General features: G+C 39.7%; 1 protein-coding gene across 1 annotated transcript in view; it reads left to right on the top strand.

Annotated features, from left to right (window-relative positions):
• Nucleotides 1-14,278: 14,278 nt before the first annotated feature.
• Nucleotides 14,279-17,396, top strand: part of LOC111146633 (PKHD1 like 1) — a 183,716-nt gene continuing 180,598 nt past the window's right edge. Inside the window, exons 1-2 of the mRNA XM_022502266.1 lie at nucleotides 14,279-14,351; nucleotides 16,243-16,332. Coding sequence (XP_022357974.1) covers nucleotides 14,279-14,351; nucleotides 16,243-16,332 — 163 coding nt within the window. The remainder of the gene's footprint in view (nucleotides 14,352-16,242; nucleotides 16,333-17,396) is intronic.

Genomic DNA, 17,396 nt, shown 5'->3' with positions numbered 1-17,396 from the left:
TCAATGACTTCATAAAACCCTTCATATTACCATCAGAAACCACACAAAAGTCATTGGATGAATCCACCAAGAAAACTAACAGGTGCAGGCAGGCAATTAGAGTTCTTGTTTCATCTATGACACTGAATTATCAGGTAAGACCAACTCTGCTGCATAATAGGTCTGATAATTTTATATGGCAAGAATGAAAATAAGTACAAATCTTTAATACTATTAATAAGATGATCATAAAAGCAATGTGGATTAGACTTACTCCTAGGAAAAACTAGATATATGTGGTTATTTACTATTTGTTTTCTAGATTTATACAGATAGATGAATTACACCCTATGTGGAAAATAGCTGCTTTTATTTTTCAGGAATTCCTATATAATATTAATTACCATGATAATATCTACAAGAATGAAGATAACCAACATATCTTGGTTGGAATAGAATACATCTATAACAGCACTTGGCAGGGAGGGTTGAAATGATCTCTCGTCAGTTTTACCCTCATGCTTCTATGACACAGACTGTATACCATTTATCTTTCGATCCTAAGTGCCTAACAGAATAAATTCTCGATAACTTCTTTTCAAGAAATGAATAAATAAATGCAACAGAGAATGAAATTTAGCACGTGCCTGTTTATTCCAGACTTCAAATTGTATTTGGTTGTTCTGCTGGTCAGCCACCAGAGGGCACTTGAAGCCCGTATTTTGGTTCTACCTGGAGCTAACTGAAGTGTGTAATTTCAACAGGCTTAATTCCAATTCAAGCCAGATTTTTCGAGATGGAAGTGTTACTGAATTAAAATTTATATTTTTAAATTATTTTTATTAACATATAATGTATTATTTGCCCCAGGGGTACAGGTCTGTGAATCATCAGGCTTACACATTTCACAGCACTCACCATAGCACATACCCTCCCCAATGTACATCACCCAACCACCCTATGCCTATTCCCCCAACCCCCAGCAATCCTCAGTTTGTTTTGTGAGATTGAGTCTGCTATGGTTTGTCTCCCTAATGCGAGGATCTCAGAATGTGCTTCTGGTATAAATTAAGATAAAGCTACTCTGAGATGTGTTATTTTACTGGTATCATTTTCTGAAGCCAATTCAGTATTTCTGGAAGCAATTTGATTAAAATAGCATATGTCATGACTGAAATAGTTCTATTTCAGCTATTTTGTTTAAAAAAAAGAAGCATAGTAAATTTTTAATAAAAAGTGAAAGAAAATTTCCAGTGTCTTATTTCCCTGTCATCGTGTTCCCCTTTTATAGAGTTCTTTTAGAAGGAAATAATGCTCATATTTTCCTTTTCCATAGTATGTCAGTGTTTAAAAAAAGAAAGTATAAATAGAACATTATAGAGTGCCAAAACCCTGTAGACGTTCAATGAATGTTGGCTTATGTTGACAATGGTAAACAATGTCACTTAATGAAGGCAGATAGATTCTGCACTCAGAGTGCACTATTGTTCATGAAATAACTTTATGTGAAGGAACTGGTGCCAGTACTCACCACATTCATAAATGCTTTGGCTTTGTGCCTGGAATCACCAGAATTGAGTGCTAATTCATGGCTTCCAGTTACTGCATACCTCCTTAATCTAAAATTATTTGTTGAGGGCACATCTTTGAGAGTTTCTCCTTTTTAGGCAGCAACTTGTATCAAAATTGCCCTTTGACAAAACAAGAGGCGTAATGTAGAGTAACTGAAATAGAGACGTCCATTAAACCCGGCAGGTGTGCAGGCGATCTGGGTAGTGATGTACACCGGGTAATCTGAGGAGCTACTCCAGTCTGGGAGCGCGCACTCTGGTTCTCTTCTCGGAGCTATTGCTGAGGGGCTTAAGGATTTCATTAGTCACAAGTTGTAACTGACAGTCGCCTACCAACAACTCGATTCCTTTCTGCTGGGGATGCTGAGATAATGATGAAGTATGAGACTCATGAGTGCTCTTCTTAGGAGGTGTAACATAAAGTCAAAATTATGGTAAAGGACTTTACAAGTCCTTATGTATAATATATGCTGTACTTCCAGCAACAGTGCTCATGAAACAGTTTTGTATATAGTATCTCTCTCCCGCACCTTATCTCAAGGGAAACGCTGGGCTTTCAGCAGACCTGTAGAGTGAAAAAGCACAGGTGTATTCACCAATCAGCCGCCTTTCCAATGTTCCTGACCCAATTCTTTTGTGTTACAGAGACTTTGTAGAGACCTCCACTCACCTAACCACCCTTGTATCATTGCCCTCACTCTCTTCATGTTCTCTTTCCCTTCTTACCCATGTAGAGTTGAGGGTTTAATCATTCGAACTCCCTTACAATTACACTCCAATCACACACTGTCCTGCTTAAATGTAACAACCCTGAGAGCTTACTCCCTGCATCATCTGATCACCTGAACTTTGTTGAAGAAAATTACTCAAGATTTTGATAAGTCCCATTCTAAAATAACAATTACAACATTCTGAAAGACAGTTAACCTGGACTTATCAAAAATGTTAATGTCATGGGGACACCTGGGTAGCTCAGTCAGTTAAGCCTTCAGCTCAGGTCATGATCCCAGGGTCGTGGGATAGAGTCCCACACAAGGCTCCCCACTCAGCAGGGAGCCTGCTTCTTCCCCTGCCTACCACTCTCCCTCTTTGAGCTCTCTCTCTCTGACAAATAAATATATAAAGTCTTTTAAAAAATGTTAATATCATGAAAGAATAAAAGACTAAAAAAATTAACAAGGGAAAAGAGGAAAGAAATGAAGTTCAAGAACTGTTTTATGTTAAAAAGAGAACAAAGAGATATTTGTCTTTTTTTTAAGATTTTATTTATTTGACAGACAGAGATCATAAGTAGGCAGAGAGGCAGGCAGAGAGAGAGGAGGAATCAGGCTCCCCGCTGAGCAGAGAGCCCGATCCTGGGACCACAACCTGAGCCGAAAGCAGAGGCTTTAACCCACTGAGCCACCGAGGCACCCCGAGATATTTGTCTTTAAAGGAATATGTCAGTCTTGATGAATAAAACGATAAAGAATATTATTAGGAGGCTCAGAAAATTATAAATATTGGCTATAGTATCAGTGTTTTAAATTTGCTGAGTGTTACATGTGTATTCGCAAAGAATGACTTTATTCACGTTGATGTGTTCAGGGAATGAAGTGTTATATAGTAACTAACTTTCAAAGAGTTCGACAACAACAAAAACGCTTATACTTAATAAGGAGAAAGAGAATGATAAAGAATGTGAATCTAAGGGAAGGGTATACTTATCACAGACAGACTCGAAATTTTTCAAAATAAAAATTTAGGGGCGGGGCGCCTGGGTGGCTCAGTGGGTTAAGCCACTGCCTTCGGCTCAGGTCATGATCTCAGGGTCCTGGGATCGAGCCCCGCATCGGGCTCTCTGCTCAGCAGGGAGCCTGCTTCCTCCTCTCTCTCTGCCTGCCTCTCTGCCTACTTGTGATGTCTCTCTGTCAAATAAATAAATAAAATCTTTAAAAAAAAAATTTAGGGGCGTCTGGGTGACTCAGTTGGTTAAGCCTCTGCCTTCAGCATAGGTCATGGTCTCAGGGTCCTGGGATTGAGCCCTGCATTGGGCTCTCTACTCAGCAGGGAGCCTGCTTCCCTTCCTTTCTCTGCCTTCCTCTCTGCCTACCTGTGATCTCTCTGTGTCAAATAAATAAGTAAAATCTTTAAAAAAATAAAAATGTAAAGGAAATAATGGTCACAAACCTGAAAAGAACACTTTGGACTGCCCCAGAATGCTACTACCCCTCCCTAGTACACATTTTCCACCTCCCAAAATGCCCGTTTCACCCAGTCTCCCACACTAACAACACTGCTTCATGCTTTACCAAGGAACAGCAGCAATCGGGTAAGAACCCAGCATCATCCCATCACCAAACCTTATCAGCCTTCTTGAATCTGGACCCAGACTTCTGAAAGCCTTTCCTCCACTTGTGCTCTGAATCCCAGAACTCTTTCTCAGTAATTTCTTTCCTGAGATTATTCCACTCTAGACTTTTCCATCAGAAGTGTCTCCCTGTTTTGCATCAGCCCTGACAGCAGTTATGTGGCCTGGTATCTTGCATCTTTTATTAAAAAAAAAAAAAATGTCTTGGTCACAGCTCTCCCCCAAGGAACAGCCCCATTTCTTTGCTCCCATTCAAAGCAAGGAAAGCTTCTAAACTGAGTCGTCTATAGGTACCGCGTCCACTTCTTCTCTCCCAACTCACTCACTCAACTTGGGGTTATGGAAATTGCCATTCCACTGAAGCTATTCATGTCAAGGTCAAGAGAAAGAACTACCTTCATAACCTCTTGGCAGCATTGGTAACAAAGGACCACTCTCCTTCCTCAGACACATTCTTCTCTTGATTCTCATGTTGTGACACTATCCTACTTTTCTCTTAACTCATGGCTGCTTGCTGCCTCTGCGGATGCTAACGTCTCTTCTTCTAGACCTTGAACTTCTCAAACCCCCGTCGTGTGACTGAGCTCTTCTCTGTCTCAGGGGTCCTTGACTGTTTTGTGTTGCTTTGGCACTCACGTGAAGTCTATCAATTCTCTCTAATAATAATATATTTAAGACAAAATAAAATTATTCGAGTTACACAGGAAACTATATTAAAATATAAATATATTTCAAAATATATGTATGATATTCATCTTAACACAAAAATAAGGCAAGCATTTCAAATACAGGTAAGCTTAAAATCCTATCTTATTTTTGAAATAGCAATTTCAAGTTTTTGTTTTAATGGTTGCAAGTACTGAAAATACTGATTAGTTAAGACACTTTTTTTTTTTTTTTTTTTTTTTCAAATGGAATTAAAGTTTCTTTAGCTCACTTTGCAAGGCCAGGAAAGCTTGTTTCAAAGAACACCAGGATTCTCAAAGGCTTTTTGAGTTAAATTTCAACTATAATAAGATCAAAGATCATGGTCTAGGACAATACCTTCAATAGAGTTTATATCAGAAAGAAAAGGATTGTGGATCTGTGGTTCAGCTTTAATACTATCAGAATAAAAGTAACTTCTGAAAGAATCCTCAGTAGTTTCCAATTGTCCATAGATTTCTCTTTTTGAAGAAATCGACAGCCATCTGAGGATGAAGCACCTTCTCCAGCATTTCAAAGTCTGGCATTCCTCACTAGCTGCTAATCCTAGAAACCTTATAATTTTTTTTTAAAGTAGAAGCCAAATTGGACTTGAAAGCTTTATCTATTCATATGGTTAAAAATAACTGCCAGGTAAGCCAACTCATAGATAAATCTTTTTTTTTTTTTTTCAAAGTGTTCCAAACGTGAAGTTTCTTTTCTTTTAGAGAAATTAGAGCCAGCCATCCTTAATTCAGACAAGTATTTAAGTCTTGTTCTCGGAGAAAGTCAGTGAACTCTTTGGTAAAGATGTACCTCATATTTTTTTTTTAATTAAATTAAATTAAAATTTTTTTCAGTGATCCATAATTCATTGTTTATGCACCACACCCAGTGTTCCATGCAGTACATGCCCTCCATAACACCCATCACTGGGCTCACCCAACCCCCACCCCCCTCCTCTCCAAAACCCTCAGTTTGTTTCTCAGAGTCCACAGTCTCTCATGGTTTGTCTCCCCCTCTGATTTCCCCCAACTCACTTCTCCTCTCCATCTCCCAATGTCCTCTGTGTTATTCCTTATGCTTCACAAATAAGCGAAACTATATGATAATTGACTCTCTCTGCTTGACTTATTGTACCTCATATTCTGATCCCTTTTCTTGACAATTTTTTAGATTCAATTTTTCAGAATAATTATCAGAAGATAATGTTGATGACTTTTATACATATTGGCAAAACTTCTCTCGAAACTGTAAGAATATTCTTAATTCCTAGCACATGTCTGTGTTAAAAAACAAAGTGATGGCATCGTGAGGTGCTTCTTTTTTCATTAAGGCAAGAATACTGGATGTATTACCAAGTATTACTACAATCATGGGAGGAGTGCAGTGCTTTTTTTTTTCCCCGATTGAAGTTTTGTTTGGAAAAATAATCTTTACAAGAAAACAGAACAATAAAACAACTTTTCACAACTTTAAACCTGTCAACGGTCTTGGTCAGTTTCAAGAGACTCACAGAATAAGAATTCTTCCAACCACATACTCCAGGGGAACACTGAGGTTGTCAATTCCTCCACTGCTTGTTTCAAAATTTTACGATATTTTTATAATTCTACACTGAATGAAAACATTTGACACAAGAACCTCTCCTGGATTTCTGTTGGTTTGCAACCTTGGGAGCTTCCAGATAAAATCTGAAACTAGCCCCTGCACCTGGAGGGGGAAGAGAAGGAAGAAAGAAGCAGGTCAGTCCAGATTAATAGGTGGAAGTTTTGTTTGTTTGTTTGTTTTTGTTTGTTTTTTGTTTTTGTTTTTGTTTTTGTTTTTTATAGGTGGAAGTTTTAATAAGCAAGGGAACTTATATAGGAAGCTTGTCTTGGGCATCAGCAGAACAAGATTTCTGTACTATCTGCCAGAATCTTAAACGTTTATATAGAGATCTTAACTGGGTTCAGTCATGTATGCCATCCAGATGGTCTCAACAACACCCCACTCTTTCAAGGCTGCGTCCCTGTTCCCATTGTTCGCACTGTTCAAGGAAACAGAAATGGTGGGCAGAGTATACATTCCAAGGTCAGGGGAGGGGTGTGAGGAGCCTCCAATGCCTGGGTCTAGCTCATGGGTCAACTGGTGGCCACAACCTCTCCATCACCTGTTGCAACAATTTCCTCTGTTCCACTTCAAAAACCAACCTGAACATTTTCAGTGAATATGGCTGAATTAGAGTCTCTCTCATTTTATAGGACATTAGAAAAAATAATTTTGTTAAATGGAAATTCCATTTTGGAAGTATCCTAGCTTTTAATCTTGAGATTTTTTTGCATGAAGAAACTGCTATTTGTAAGAACTTTTACAAATAAAAACACTGGTGGCCTGATCCATGAAAGAACTAATTGATGAATATGACTTCATTCAAATTTAAAACTTCTGCTCTGCAAAAAATACTGTCAAGAAATTCAAAAGAGAAGCTACAGACCGGGAAAAAATATTTGCACAAGGTATATCTGATTAAGGACAGTTACGCAAATATACAGAGTTTCTTAAACTCAACAATAAGAAACCAAACAACCCAATTAAAACATGGGCCAAAGACCCCACCAAAGAAGAAATATAAATGGCAAATAAGCATATGAAAAGTTGCTCCACGTCATTATTTCATCAGGGATATGCAAATAAATGAGATGCCATGATACATCCATTAGAATGGCCAAAATCTAGAACACGTCAAATGCTAGGGGAGATGTGGAGAAAGAGGAACCATCTTCATTCATCCCTGGTAGGAATGCAAAATGGTACCATTACTTTGGAAGATAGTTTGATGGTTTTTTACAAAACTAAACATACTCTACACCATGCACTCTAGTAATTAAACTCCTTGGTATTTATCCAAATGAGCTAAAAAGTATATTCACATAAAAAATGCATATGGAGGGGCGCCTGGGTGGCTCAGTGGGTTAAGCCTCTGCTTTCGGCTCAGGTCATGATCTCAGGGTCCTGGGATCGAGCCCCACATCGGGCTCTCCGCTCAGCAGTGAGCCTGCTTCCCCCTCTCTCTGCCTGCCTCTCTGCCTACTTGTGATCTCTCTCTCTCTCTCTCTGTCAAATGAATAACTAAAATCTTAAAAAAAAAAAAAGAAGGCAGCTTCTTTATTAAAAAAAAATGCATATGGAAATTTATAGCAATTTTACTCACAATTGCCAAAACTTAGAAGCAAACCAACATGTCCTTCAGTAGGTAGATAGAAAAATAACCTGTGGTACATCCAGACAATGAAATATTACTCAGCACTAGAAAGAAATGAGATATTTAGCGTATTAAAACTTAAAAGCATACTACTAAGTGAAACTTAAATGAATATTACTAAGTGAAAGAAACCAATTCAGAAAAGCAACATACTGTATGATTCCAAATATATGATACTCCAGAAAAGAAAAAAAACTATGGAGACAGTAAAAAGATCAGGGTTGCCAGAGATTGTGGAGAAGGAGAGATGAATGGAGCAGCATAGAGGATTTTTAGGACAACAAAACTAGTCTTTTTTTTAAAAAAAATTTTATTTAAATTCAACTTAGTTATTAGTTTCAGGGCTAGAATTTAGTGATTCATCAGTTGCATATAATTCCCAGTGCTTGCTACATCAAGTGTCCTCCTTAATGCCCATAACCCCATTACTCCATGCCCCACCCACCTCTCCTCCAGCAACTCTGTTTCCTAGAGTTAAGAGTCCCCTACGGTTTGCCTCCCTCCCTGTTTTTACCTTATTTTATTTTTCCTTCCCTTCCCTTAAATTCCACATATGAGTGAAATCATACTGTATTTGTCTTTCTCTGATTAATTTCACTTGGCATAATACCCTCTAGTTCCATCCACATCATTGCAAACGGCAAGATTTCATTCTTTTTGATGGCTGAATAATATTCCATCGTGTGTGAGTGTGTGTTTACAATTTTATTTATTTGAGAGAGAGACAGAGAGAGTATGAGCAGGGGGAGGGGCAGGCAGACTCCCTGCTGAGTGTGGAGGCTGACAATGGGCTTAATCCCAGGACCTCGAGATCATAATCTGAGCTGAAGTCAGATGCTTAACTGACTGAGCCATCCAGGCATCCCATGACAGCGAAACTAGTGTTATGAAACTTTAACAGTGTATACATATTGTTAAAAATTTGTCCAAACCCACAGAATGTACAACATCAAGAGTGAACCCTAAATGATGGACTTTGGATGATAATGTGTCAATGTAAGTACATCAGTTAAAACAAATGTACCACTCTGGTGGGGGATGATGAGAATGGGGAAGTCTCTGCATATGTGATGTTGTGTTAATTCCTTTAAGTAGTGATGAGCATAAATGATGTTTCAAGATATCTCCTGCAATTATAATCTTATATGAAGATATCTATGATTTCCATTAATATCACGGATACCAACAACACTACTGTGGTTTGTTGTCTACTTTAGTAATTGAAGGGGATGCAAAATGAAGCTTTAATTTTTTTCCCCATCTAAGTTCGTAAACATCTGCCCTCCTGAGATCTTAGCCGGTCTTATGGTTTCAATTTCATCTATACACTGCTGAATAATTCCACATTTTATTTGTTTAGTTAACTTGACATTTATACTCAGTCTCTAAGAATAGTTAGTGTTTGTTGAGGGCTTAGTACATGCTAGGCACTATTATAAGCACTTTGCATTTACTAAGTAATTTACTTCTCCAAACACTATCCAGTAATGTTCTATTCTCATTTTACATAAAAAGAAACCTGAGGCACAAAGATGTTAAGTTGTTGGTCCAAGGTTTCCCCATTGCTGAGTGGCAGGGTGAAGCATGGGACACTGGAAGTCTGCCTCCAAAGCTCATGCGCTTAGCCTGTAAGCAACCCTTCTCCTAATCAGCAACTCACACTCAGGTTGGACAAATCAGGTGTCTGGATCATCTACTTCCAACTGTTCCTCCTCCAGGCTTTGCATATTGTAGTAAATGATGCACGATTCACCTAAGCATTAACGCCTCAAAGCTAAGGTGTCCTAGCTTTCCCTTGCCCCACCACTAACCTATATCCAGGCATCTGCCCAGTTCTTAACAATTCCAGAACTTTCTTTCTAATTCCATCCTCATCACCTCTAGTCAAGATGGCTACAACAGCATCCTAACCTGTCTTGTGTCCATTCTTGTCCCCAATTTAATCCCTTACCAAGAGTGCACTCTTGATTCACTCTTCCAAATCTACTCTTTCCACATTTTCACCAGCAGCTAATTTTCCATATCTAGATGTTGAGGACCAAACTCTTGCAGTTTTGTTGGCCCCCTCTTTTCCCTCTTACTTTGTCAGCAAATCCTATCAACTTAGTTCTCAAATATACACAGAACCTGACCTCTTTGCACTACCAACACTGTTACCATCTGGGTCCAAGATGCCATTATTCTTGCCTGGATTATTTTCATTTATCTCTGAATTGATCTCCCTGCATTGGCTCTTGCCCTAGTGCAGCAAAATAGCATCTGGGTATGTCTTTGAAAATATAAATTAGATCGTGTCATTTTCAGCTTAATATTCTACAACAGATTCCCATCTCACTCAGAGTCAAATACATGATCCTGCATGATCGGCCCCTCCTCATATTACTTCTCTGACTTCATATCTTATACCACACCAAACACACTCCCTCCTCCTGGCATTGGCAATTATTCTGAAATGCTTGGAATTCTCTTCTCCCAGATGTCCATGTGGCTAGTAATCCTCTTTAAACCTTTAGATCTTTACTCAGAATTCGCCTTCTCTGTGACAACTTCCTGGTCCTCCTATTTAAAACTGCATCACACTCAATCCCAAACCCCCCCCCCCCCCGCCCCCGTCCACACACACGGGATATTCTTCCTTGTTTATTTGTCTCTCCCCAGCATGTATCACTATCTAACGTTTTTTATATTTCACTCACTTATCTTGTTTTTTGACTCTTTCCACTAAGAATGTAAGTTTTGTGAAGACAGATTTAAAAAAAAAACTACTGCCCTATTCCTACTGCCTACATATTGAAAACTTGTTGAAGGCATAGGAAGAGAACAAACCTATTCTTGTGGGTACCTCCTTTTGTTCATCATCTCTCACAATTAGGTCTAGAGTCAAAATCAGGCTCCAATACACAGATCATTTTCCAAGTTAAGTGGATTCACAAGTGAAGCCTTTATGCCTTTTAGCTCTGCAAGAGTTCTTACTCTTTATCACTTTCTAATTGCTCTTACTTCTTTTTTTAATAAATTGATTCTTTTTTTAAGAGTTTATTTTTTTACTTGAGAGAGAAAGAGAAGGAGAGCACATGCACACCAGGGGGTGGGCAGAGGCAGACTCCCCACTGAGCAGGGATCCTGACATGGGGCTTGATCCAGAGACACTGGGATCAGGACCTGCGCCAAAGACAGATGCTTAACCAACTGAGCCACCCAGGTCCCCTTCCAATTACTTTTAAATAGAAGGATTGACAAATTTATCATCTGTCTCTTTTTTCATCATCAAGGCAAGCAGGACCAGGCAAAATAAAAATGGGGATTCCCTCATTCAAAAATTACTAAAGATTTTTCAATGATGCCAGCAGAGCATTAAACATAGTATGGGGTCTATGAGACCACACGTGTCATATGCCCATGATGCTCGCCCTATAGTGGGCTTTTGTTAGAGCTGGATTTTTTTTTTTTTTAACTTACAAAAGCATGGACTTTAGTGATCAGGAGTTGCCTTTTCATGCCCATGGTCCATGATGAATCTGTATTATAAAGGTCTAAATATTCTAAACACTAATATAATTTAAACCATTAGTTATGTAAGCTACATAATCACTTTTTCTGGTTCCAAGTTGACTTTTTGGCATATAAATAAGCACTTTTAATGGGAGAAATGTTAAAGATACTCATTCATTCAAGAGTTGAGTAAAAATCTATATATGCAAATTACAGTGCTTGGCTTTTTAAGACATTTAGGCATATGACAGGAAAGCAGGCATTTTGCTGAAAGCCAGTTAGCCAAATGATCAATTTGCTGAATGACCAATTTGACGAATTTGCCAAATTAGATGAATGTAATTTAACAGCTTGAACAAATTGGTGAAATATATAGAAAAATTATGCACACATTTTTAATATTGACTATCATAATTGGATTATGAATTATATATGGATATGTGTATACTATATATATACTTGTTTCATACTTACATATATACATTTATTCATACATAGAGAGTTAACTTGTTATATATGCATATTATATGAAACATATATAAGTTACACCTGAGTGTAAGCACTGGGTGGCTCAGTCGGTTACATACATATAAGAAGACTAGCTATAAAGGACGTAAAGATACCTGAAAGGGACTATTATAATCTGGAAGGGACCATATGGTTTGTATGAATTAAATAGAAAGATGAAATAGGACACATATGGGAGGAATCATATTATATACTAAATATTGTGTGACATTTTCTGGTTGATATACTCTGAGGATTTTGTAAAAGAATCTTGAAAATATCAAAGCTTTGGCAAAATAGTAATCAATATACAACGGTTCCTAATCACTTATGAATATATCCAAAATGTAGAACAGTCTTCCTCTCTGTTATAAATAACATGGATTACTTCTACAGCAAAATCTGCCTATTTAAATTGTTCCTGATTAGAAACAACTCCAGGGGGTGTCTGGGTGGCTCAGAGGGTTAAGCCTCTGTCTTCAGCTCAGGTCATGGTCTCAGGGTCCTGGGATTGAGCCCTACATCGGGCTCTCTGATGAGCAGGGAACCTGCTTCCCCCTTTCTCTCTGCCTGCCTCTCTGCCTACTTGTGATTTCTTTCTGTCAAATAAATAAATAAAATCCTAAAAAAAAAAAAAAGAAGAAGAAGAAACCACTCCAGTATATGACATGGGACAGTTTTTCACCTACTTCTGATTTATTTCATAATACCTTTGAATGACATTTCCTACCTTTTTAATACTAAAAACATTTAAAATATTTTAGTATTATCTCACCTATTCTTTGTACTCTGTTGTAATTTATAAACTCAAAAGCATCTGAAAAAAGTCAGAATTTTGAATTAAATTGCACTTAAATTACTTTTTAATGAAATCATCCAAAATTTAATTTAGGTCAACTTAATTTGATCCTAATTTGAAAGCATCAGAAAAAAATCAAAATTAACCAATAATTCTAATTTTTATTCCCGCATAACATTTTATTTTGGTTTTTGATATTGAAATACATACTTCCACACATTTCACAGCTAATAACTTGAATATTTTTGTTAATGCTGCTAACTAATTCTTGGTAAAGTTGCTAATTATTGCAAGACAACATTGCAGTCTTTACATTTAGTAAATGTGGCAAAGAGTTAATCAACAAATTGGCATTCAACTAGCTGATTTTCTGTTAAGTGACCTACTTCCAGATGGAGGAGGAAATGGTGAGTAGAAGCTGCAGGAACAACAATTCTCAGGAAGATGTAAGAGAAAACTATGAGACAGAAGTGATGGGAGAGGTAGGAAGGCACCCAAGCCTCTTGAGAGGAATGGAATTTCAAGAAAGATGTTTACGTGTCACATGCTGCAAAGAGTTCCAAGAGTAAGAAGGTCAGTGGTGCCTTGCGGTCACTATTTTCAGTAGGGTGGTGACAGGGGCAGTCAATTTGCAGAAAATTATGAGATGAATGTAATTAACCAAATCTAACAACAACAAACATTAACCCCCAATGAGACAGATAGAAACTCTTTAAGAGCGAGGATCTAATTGTATTAGTGTAGAGCTCTCTCTTCTATTTCTTCTCTCTTCCCTCCCAGCTAGAGTAGTCTGATTTGGTAAACACAGGATGCTGAGTTAAATGTGAATTTCAAAAAGACAACGAATAATTTAGTACAAGGATATCCCAAGCATTGTGAACCCTCACTCGAAGTGTGCTCGATTGGGGACCATGGAGGGGATAAGAGCACTGACTGCTGGAGTCCTCACCTGCACGTAGACATAGGGCTGTGGGTAAGTTACCCAAACTTACCGCGCCTCAGGCTCCAGGTTGGAACAACCGGGATAGTAACAGTCATCGTAAGGAGTAGTAACAGTAACAGCTCTTTGGGGATTATTGTGAGTTGAAGTCTCTACAGCACGGGGCGTGGCGTTTGGGACAGGCAGAGAAATCGATACACGTAAGAATGGTTATCAATGAAAGGCACAGCACTAATTCATATGAACGTGAGGGGGGAAAACGTGTGGGGTTTGTGTATTGAACGGACCTGTAGGTCCACCTGGGGATAGTTAATAGCCAAAGCATGCAGGCAAATGAACATATGTAGGCCTAGAATTTTAAAAAGGGGAGGCGCCGGGATTCACGGAAAAGCTGCCCATTGATCCCTCTTACCAAAAGGAGTGGAGACATTACCCTCACCGGGACAGCCTTGAGACGTCGGCACCCAGGTCTGAGTGTGGAGGTCTCACGACCACAGACCGGTCGGGGTATGTGCCAGCAAATCGCAGAGGTGGCGCGGGACAGGCTGGGGCGGGGCGGGCCCCGGGCGGGGCGGGCCCCGGGTGGCGGAGTCCGCCTGCGCGCGTGGGAAGAGTCGCGAGCGCGAGCGAGTCGCGGTCCCGGAGCGGAGCCCGGCGCTGGAGGCGGCTGCGAGCGAGCGGCGCGCGCAGACTCTGCGCGACGGACGCGGCGATGGGACACCTGTGGCTCTTGGGAACCTGGGGCTTCTGGGGGCTGCTCCTAAGCGCCACGGGCCCCCACGCAGGTAATTCATCCGGGGCTCCAGGGAGCAAGCAGAAGGCCGTGCAGACGCAACCCTGGCTTTCCCCGGCCGCGGGAGAGGAGGGACTGCTCGGCACTAGCCCTGCGCCAAGGCTGCGGGTGCGGTGGCTTGGCCATCCTGGGCACCTGGGACCCGGGACCTGCAAGGCAGGCCTAAGGGACAGGCAGGCAGGCAGACAGACAGACACACACAGAAGAAAAGAAGAGAAGAAGAGAAGAGAAGAGAAGAGGGATTGCTCTTAAGTCGTAAGAGTTACTGCTTGAATTATGGAACCGCACCGCCCCCACCCACAAGGAGCTCAATTGAAAAAGACACTGAAACTTGGCTGGGGGTGGAGGTAGGGGGCACAATCCGAGTCCTCTCTCTTCTCTTCTTGGGTTTCTTTCCCTCACCGAAGGGAGGGCAGTGTCCCCCAGTAGGACAAGAATGGGTGTCTGTGCCTGGTGTCAGTCACTTTAAGGGGCAGCTGCCCTCTGCCTTTAAAGTAATACCCAGGAGAGGGTTGGAAGAGCCTGATAAGATAAGAAATTGGAGTTGTCCGTGGAGATAAGGGAGGGTGAACCTGAGATAGGTGGAGAGCAGCACGGTCTTGAAGATAGGATCCAGGGCCCTCGCTGGAGTTTCCTGCTCTTGGCTGTGGGCTGCTAGAAGTTATGAACGTGCCTGAAGCAGAATCAGCCTTGGAGCTCTTGGCAAAGTCAGACCCGCGACAGTTGAAGTTCATGCTAAACTTTTTGCCGGCAGGAATGACCTGTATGATTATAATTTCTTTAACCTTTTCTCATACATCTACTTGAAACAGTAATTTCTATAGCTTTTCTTTTTGTCCACTTCAATTTTTTCCTATTTTGAGAATTGTTACTGGAGCTAATAATACAGATTTGTACAGTTGAAGTGGAAAACGAACCCTTTTAGCCACTGTGTATCTTTGAGTTGTTTAAAAGCATACTTACAGTTCTCCAGAGAAGCAGCTCACTTACCCCTGTATTTTGCATAGGCACCTACCTCCCTCTTTCTAGAGCTCTTTTTCTCTCTCCCATAGTTGTTCCAGTCTAGCTATTCATATTTGCCCTCCAAGATGCTTCGGGGACAACCCTTCTTTCTAGAAGTCAGCAAGACATGAGCAGTGTAGTTGAAGTGCCCCTTCTTGGTCACCCATGGCCCCTCTGCTCTCCTGTCTTGCTGTACTGTCTAAGCTAAGATTTTGGGAGGTTGAGACTGTTAACACATTTTTATATCTCCAGGACACTTACACCATTCAATGAATGAATTGGTAACCATTAAAGTAAGAACTTACTATAATCAGGAGGCTAAAAAGATCCCAGAAATTATCTTTCCTGAAGTGTTAGCCCATCACAGAAAACAGTTTCTTCTTAAAATGCACCATCAGATTTTGTGCCTGGGCTATACTCTTCATTTTCATTTATTCTTTGCATTTCTTATGTGCTTTTATGATGAATGACTTATTTCTCCATGGTGTTATTTCTCCAGCGTTGTCGGCTGCTGTGTGAGCTGCCAGTTGTAGTTAGTTACAGATCTGCAGTTAGTTGAGCACTATATGAAATTAAGGGTTTAATAAATGTTTTATAATATGATAATTAAGAATGGTGAAAATGATCATGGGTTATTACCACCCTTTGTGGCACCTCAGGTAGTGCTTTGCTTAAAGCCAATGAGTATTAATTAAGTGAATGACTTATTTCTCTGTCAAGTCATTGGTTAGTAGTAGAACCACAAGTAAAATATGAGCATATTTACTTTCAGTCCTATCACCTTCATGATGTTTTTCTTATAACATTGTAAGATGTGGTACCAAATTTGATGCTTGAAGTACTTGGTGCTTTTATCTTTACTGTGTTTTAATATCTTTCAGATGGCTCTAAGATAATTCCCAAAGTCACAGAAATAATACCTAAATATGGCAGCATAAATGGAGCAACAAGACTGACTATCAAAGGAGAAGGTATGGTTGCTTTTTCTTTTCTTTCTTCTTTTTTTTGGGTCAAGATTGAGTTTTTTTTTTTTTTAAGATTTTATTTATTTATTTATTTGACAGAAAGAGAGATCACAAGTAGGCAGAGAGGCAGGCAGAGATGGAGGCAAAAGCAGACTCCCTGCTGAGCAGAGAGTCTGATGTGGGGCTCGATCCCAGGAACCTGAGATCATGACCTGAGCAGAAGGCAGAGGCTTAGCCCAATGAGCCATCCAGGCCCCAAGGTTGAAGTATTTTAAAGACTATTTCACATTTCACACTTATGGTTAAAAAAACAAAGAAATTGGGGGCTCCTGGGTGGCTCAGTGGGTTAAGCCGCTGCCTTCGGCTCAGGTCATGATCTCAGGGTCCTGGGATCGAGTCCTGCATTGGGCTCTCTGCTCAGCAGGGAGCCTGCTTCTCTCTCTCTCTCTCTCTGCCTGCCTCTCCATCTACTTGTGATCTCTCTCTGTCAAATAAATAAATAAAATCTTAAAAAAAAAAAAAAGAAAGAAATTGGAGTTGGTTTGTACTCTCTCACCCCTGCATTTTTTTAACTAATTTTTAATGGTTAAAAAACAAAAAAAGAAATCCACAAGAGTTGTTTCTCCATTTGGTGAGAGTTAGTGAAACTCTACCCCTTTGACAGCTAACAAAATCCCCAAGAGTCTCTACCAATTTGATCATCTGAGTTCATATTATAATTACTTGCTTAATTTAACTCCCAAGATCTGGATTATAATAACTGAACTGAAAGAAACATCTTTAACCCAACTTTGCAATTATTTGTTTTGTTCCTTATGGGTCTAATAACATTTAATTTATCTTTATATCAAATATAACATTTGGAGGGCCTTGGAGGTAGAAAGCTTAGTAAGAGGAAGTGATGGAGAAATAGAATGTTATTGAAGGCAGAAAGGCAGTTGAATGCAAAACTTTGGATCCCTTCTCCTGCCACTCCGTCCTTATCAAATGCTTCATCAGAGCATGGGTTATGTATGACTGTTTCTCCTTGCCTGGTCTTGGGAGGAAACATAGTAGACAAGCAGTGAATT

This window comes from Enhydra lutris, unplaced genomic scaffold (assembly GCF_002288905.1).
Source record: "Enhydra lutris kenyoni isolate GAN:26980312 unplaced genomic scaffold, ASM228890v2 scaffoldscaffold14, whole genome shotgun sequence".
Lineage (NCBI taxonomy): Eukaryota > Metazoa > Chordata > Mammalia > Carnivora > Mustelidae > Enhydra > Enhydra lutris.
The sequence above is the reverse complement of the archived record's forward strand: the minus strand, read 5'-3'. Positions and strand labels throughout refer to the sequence as shown.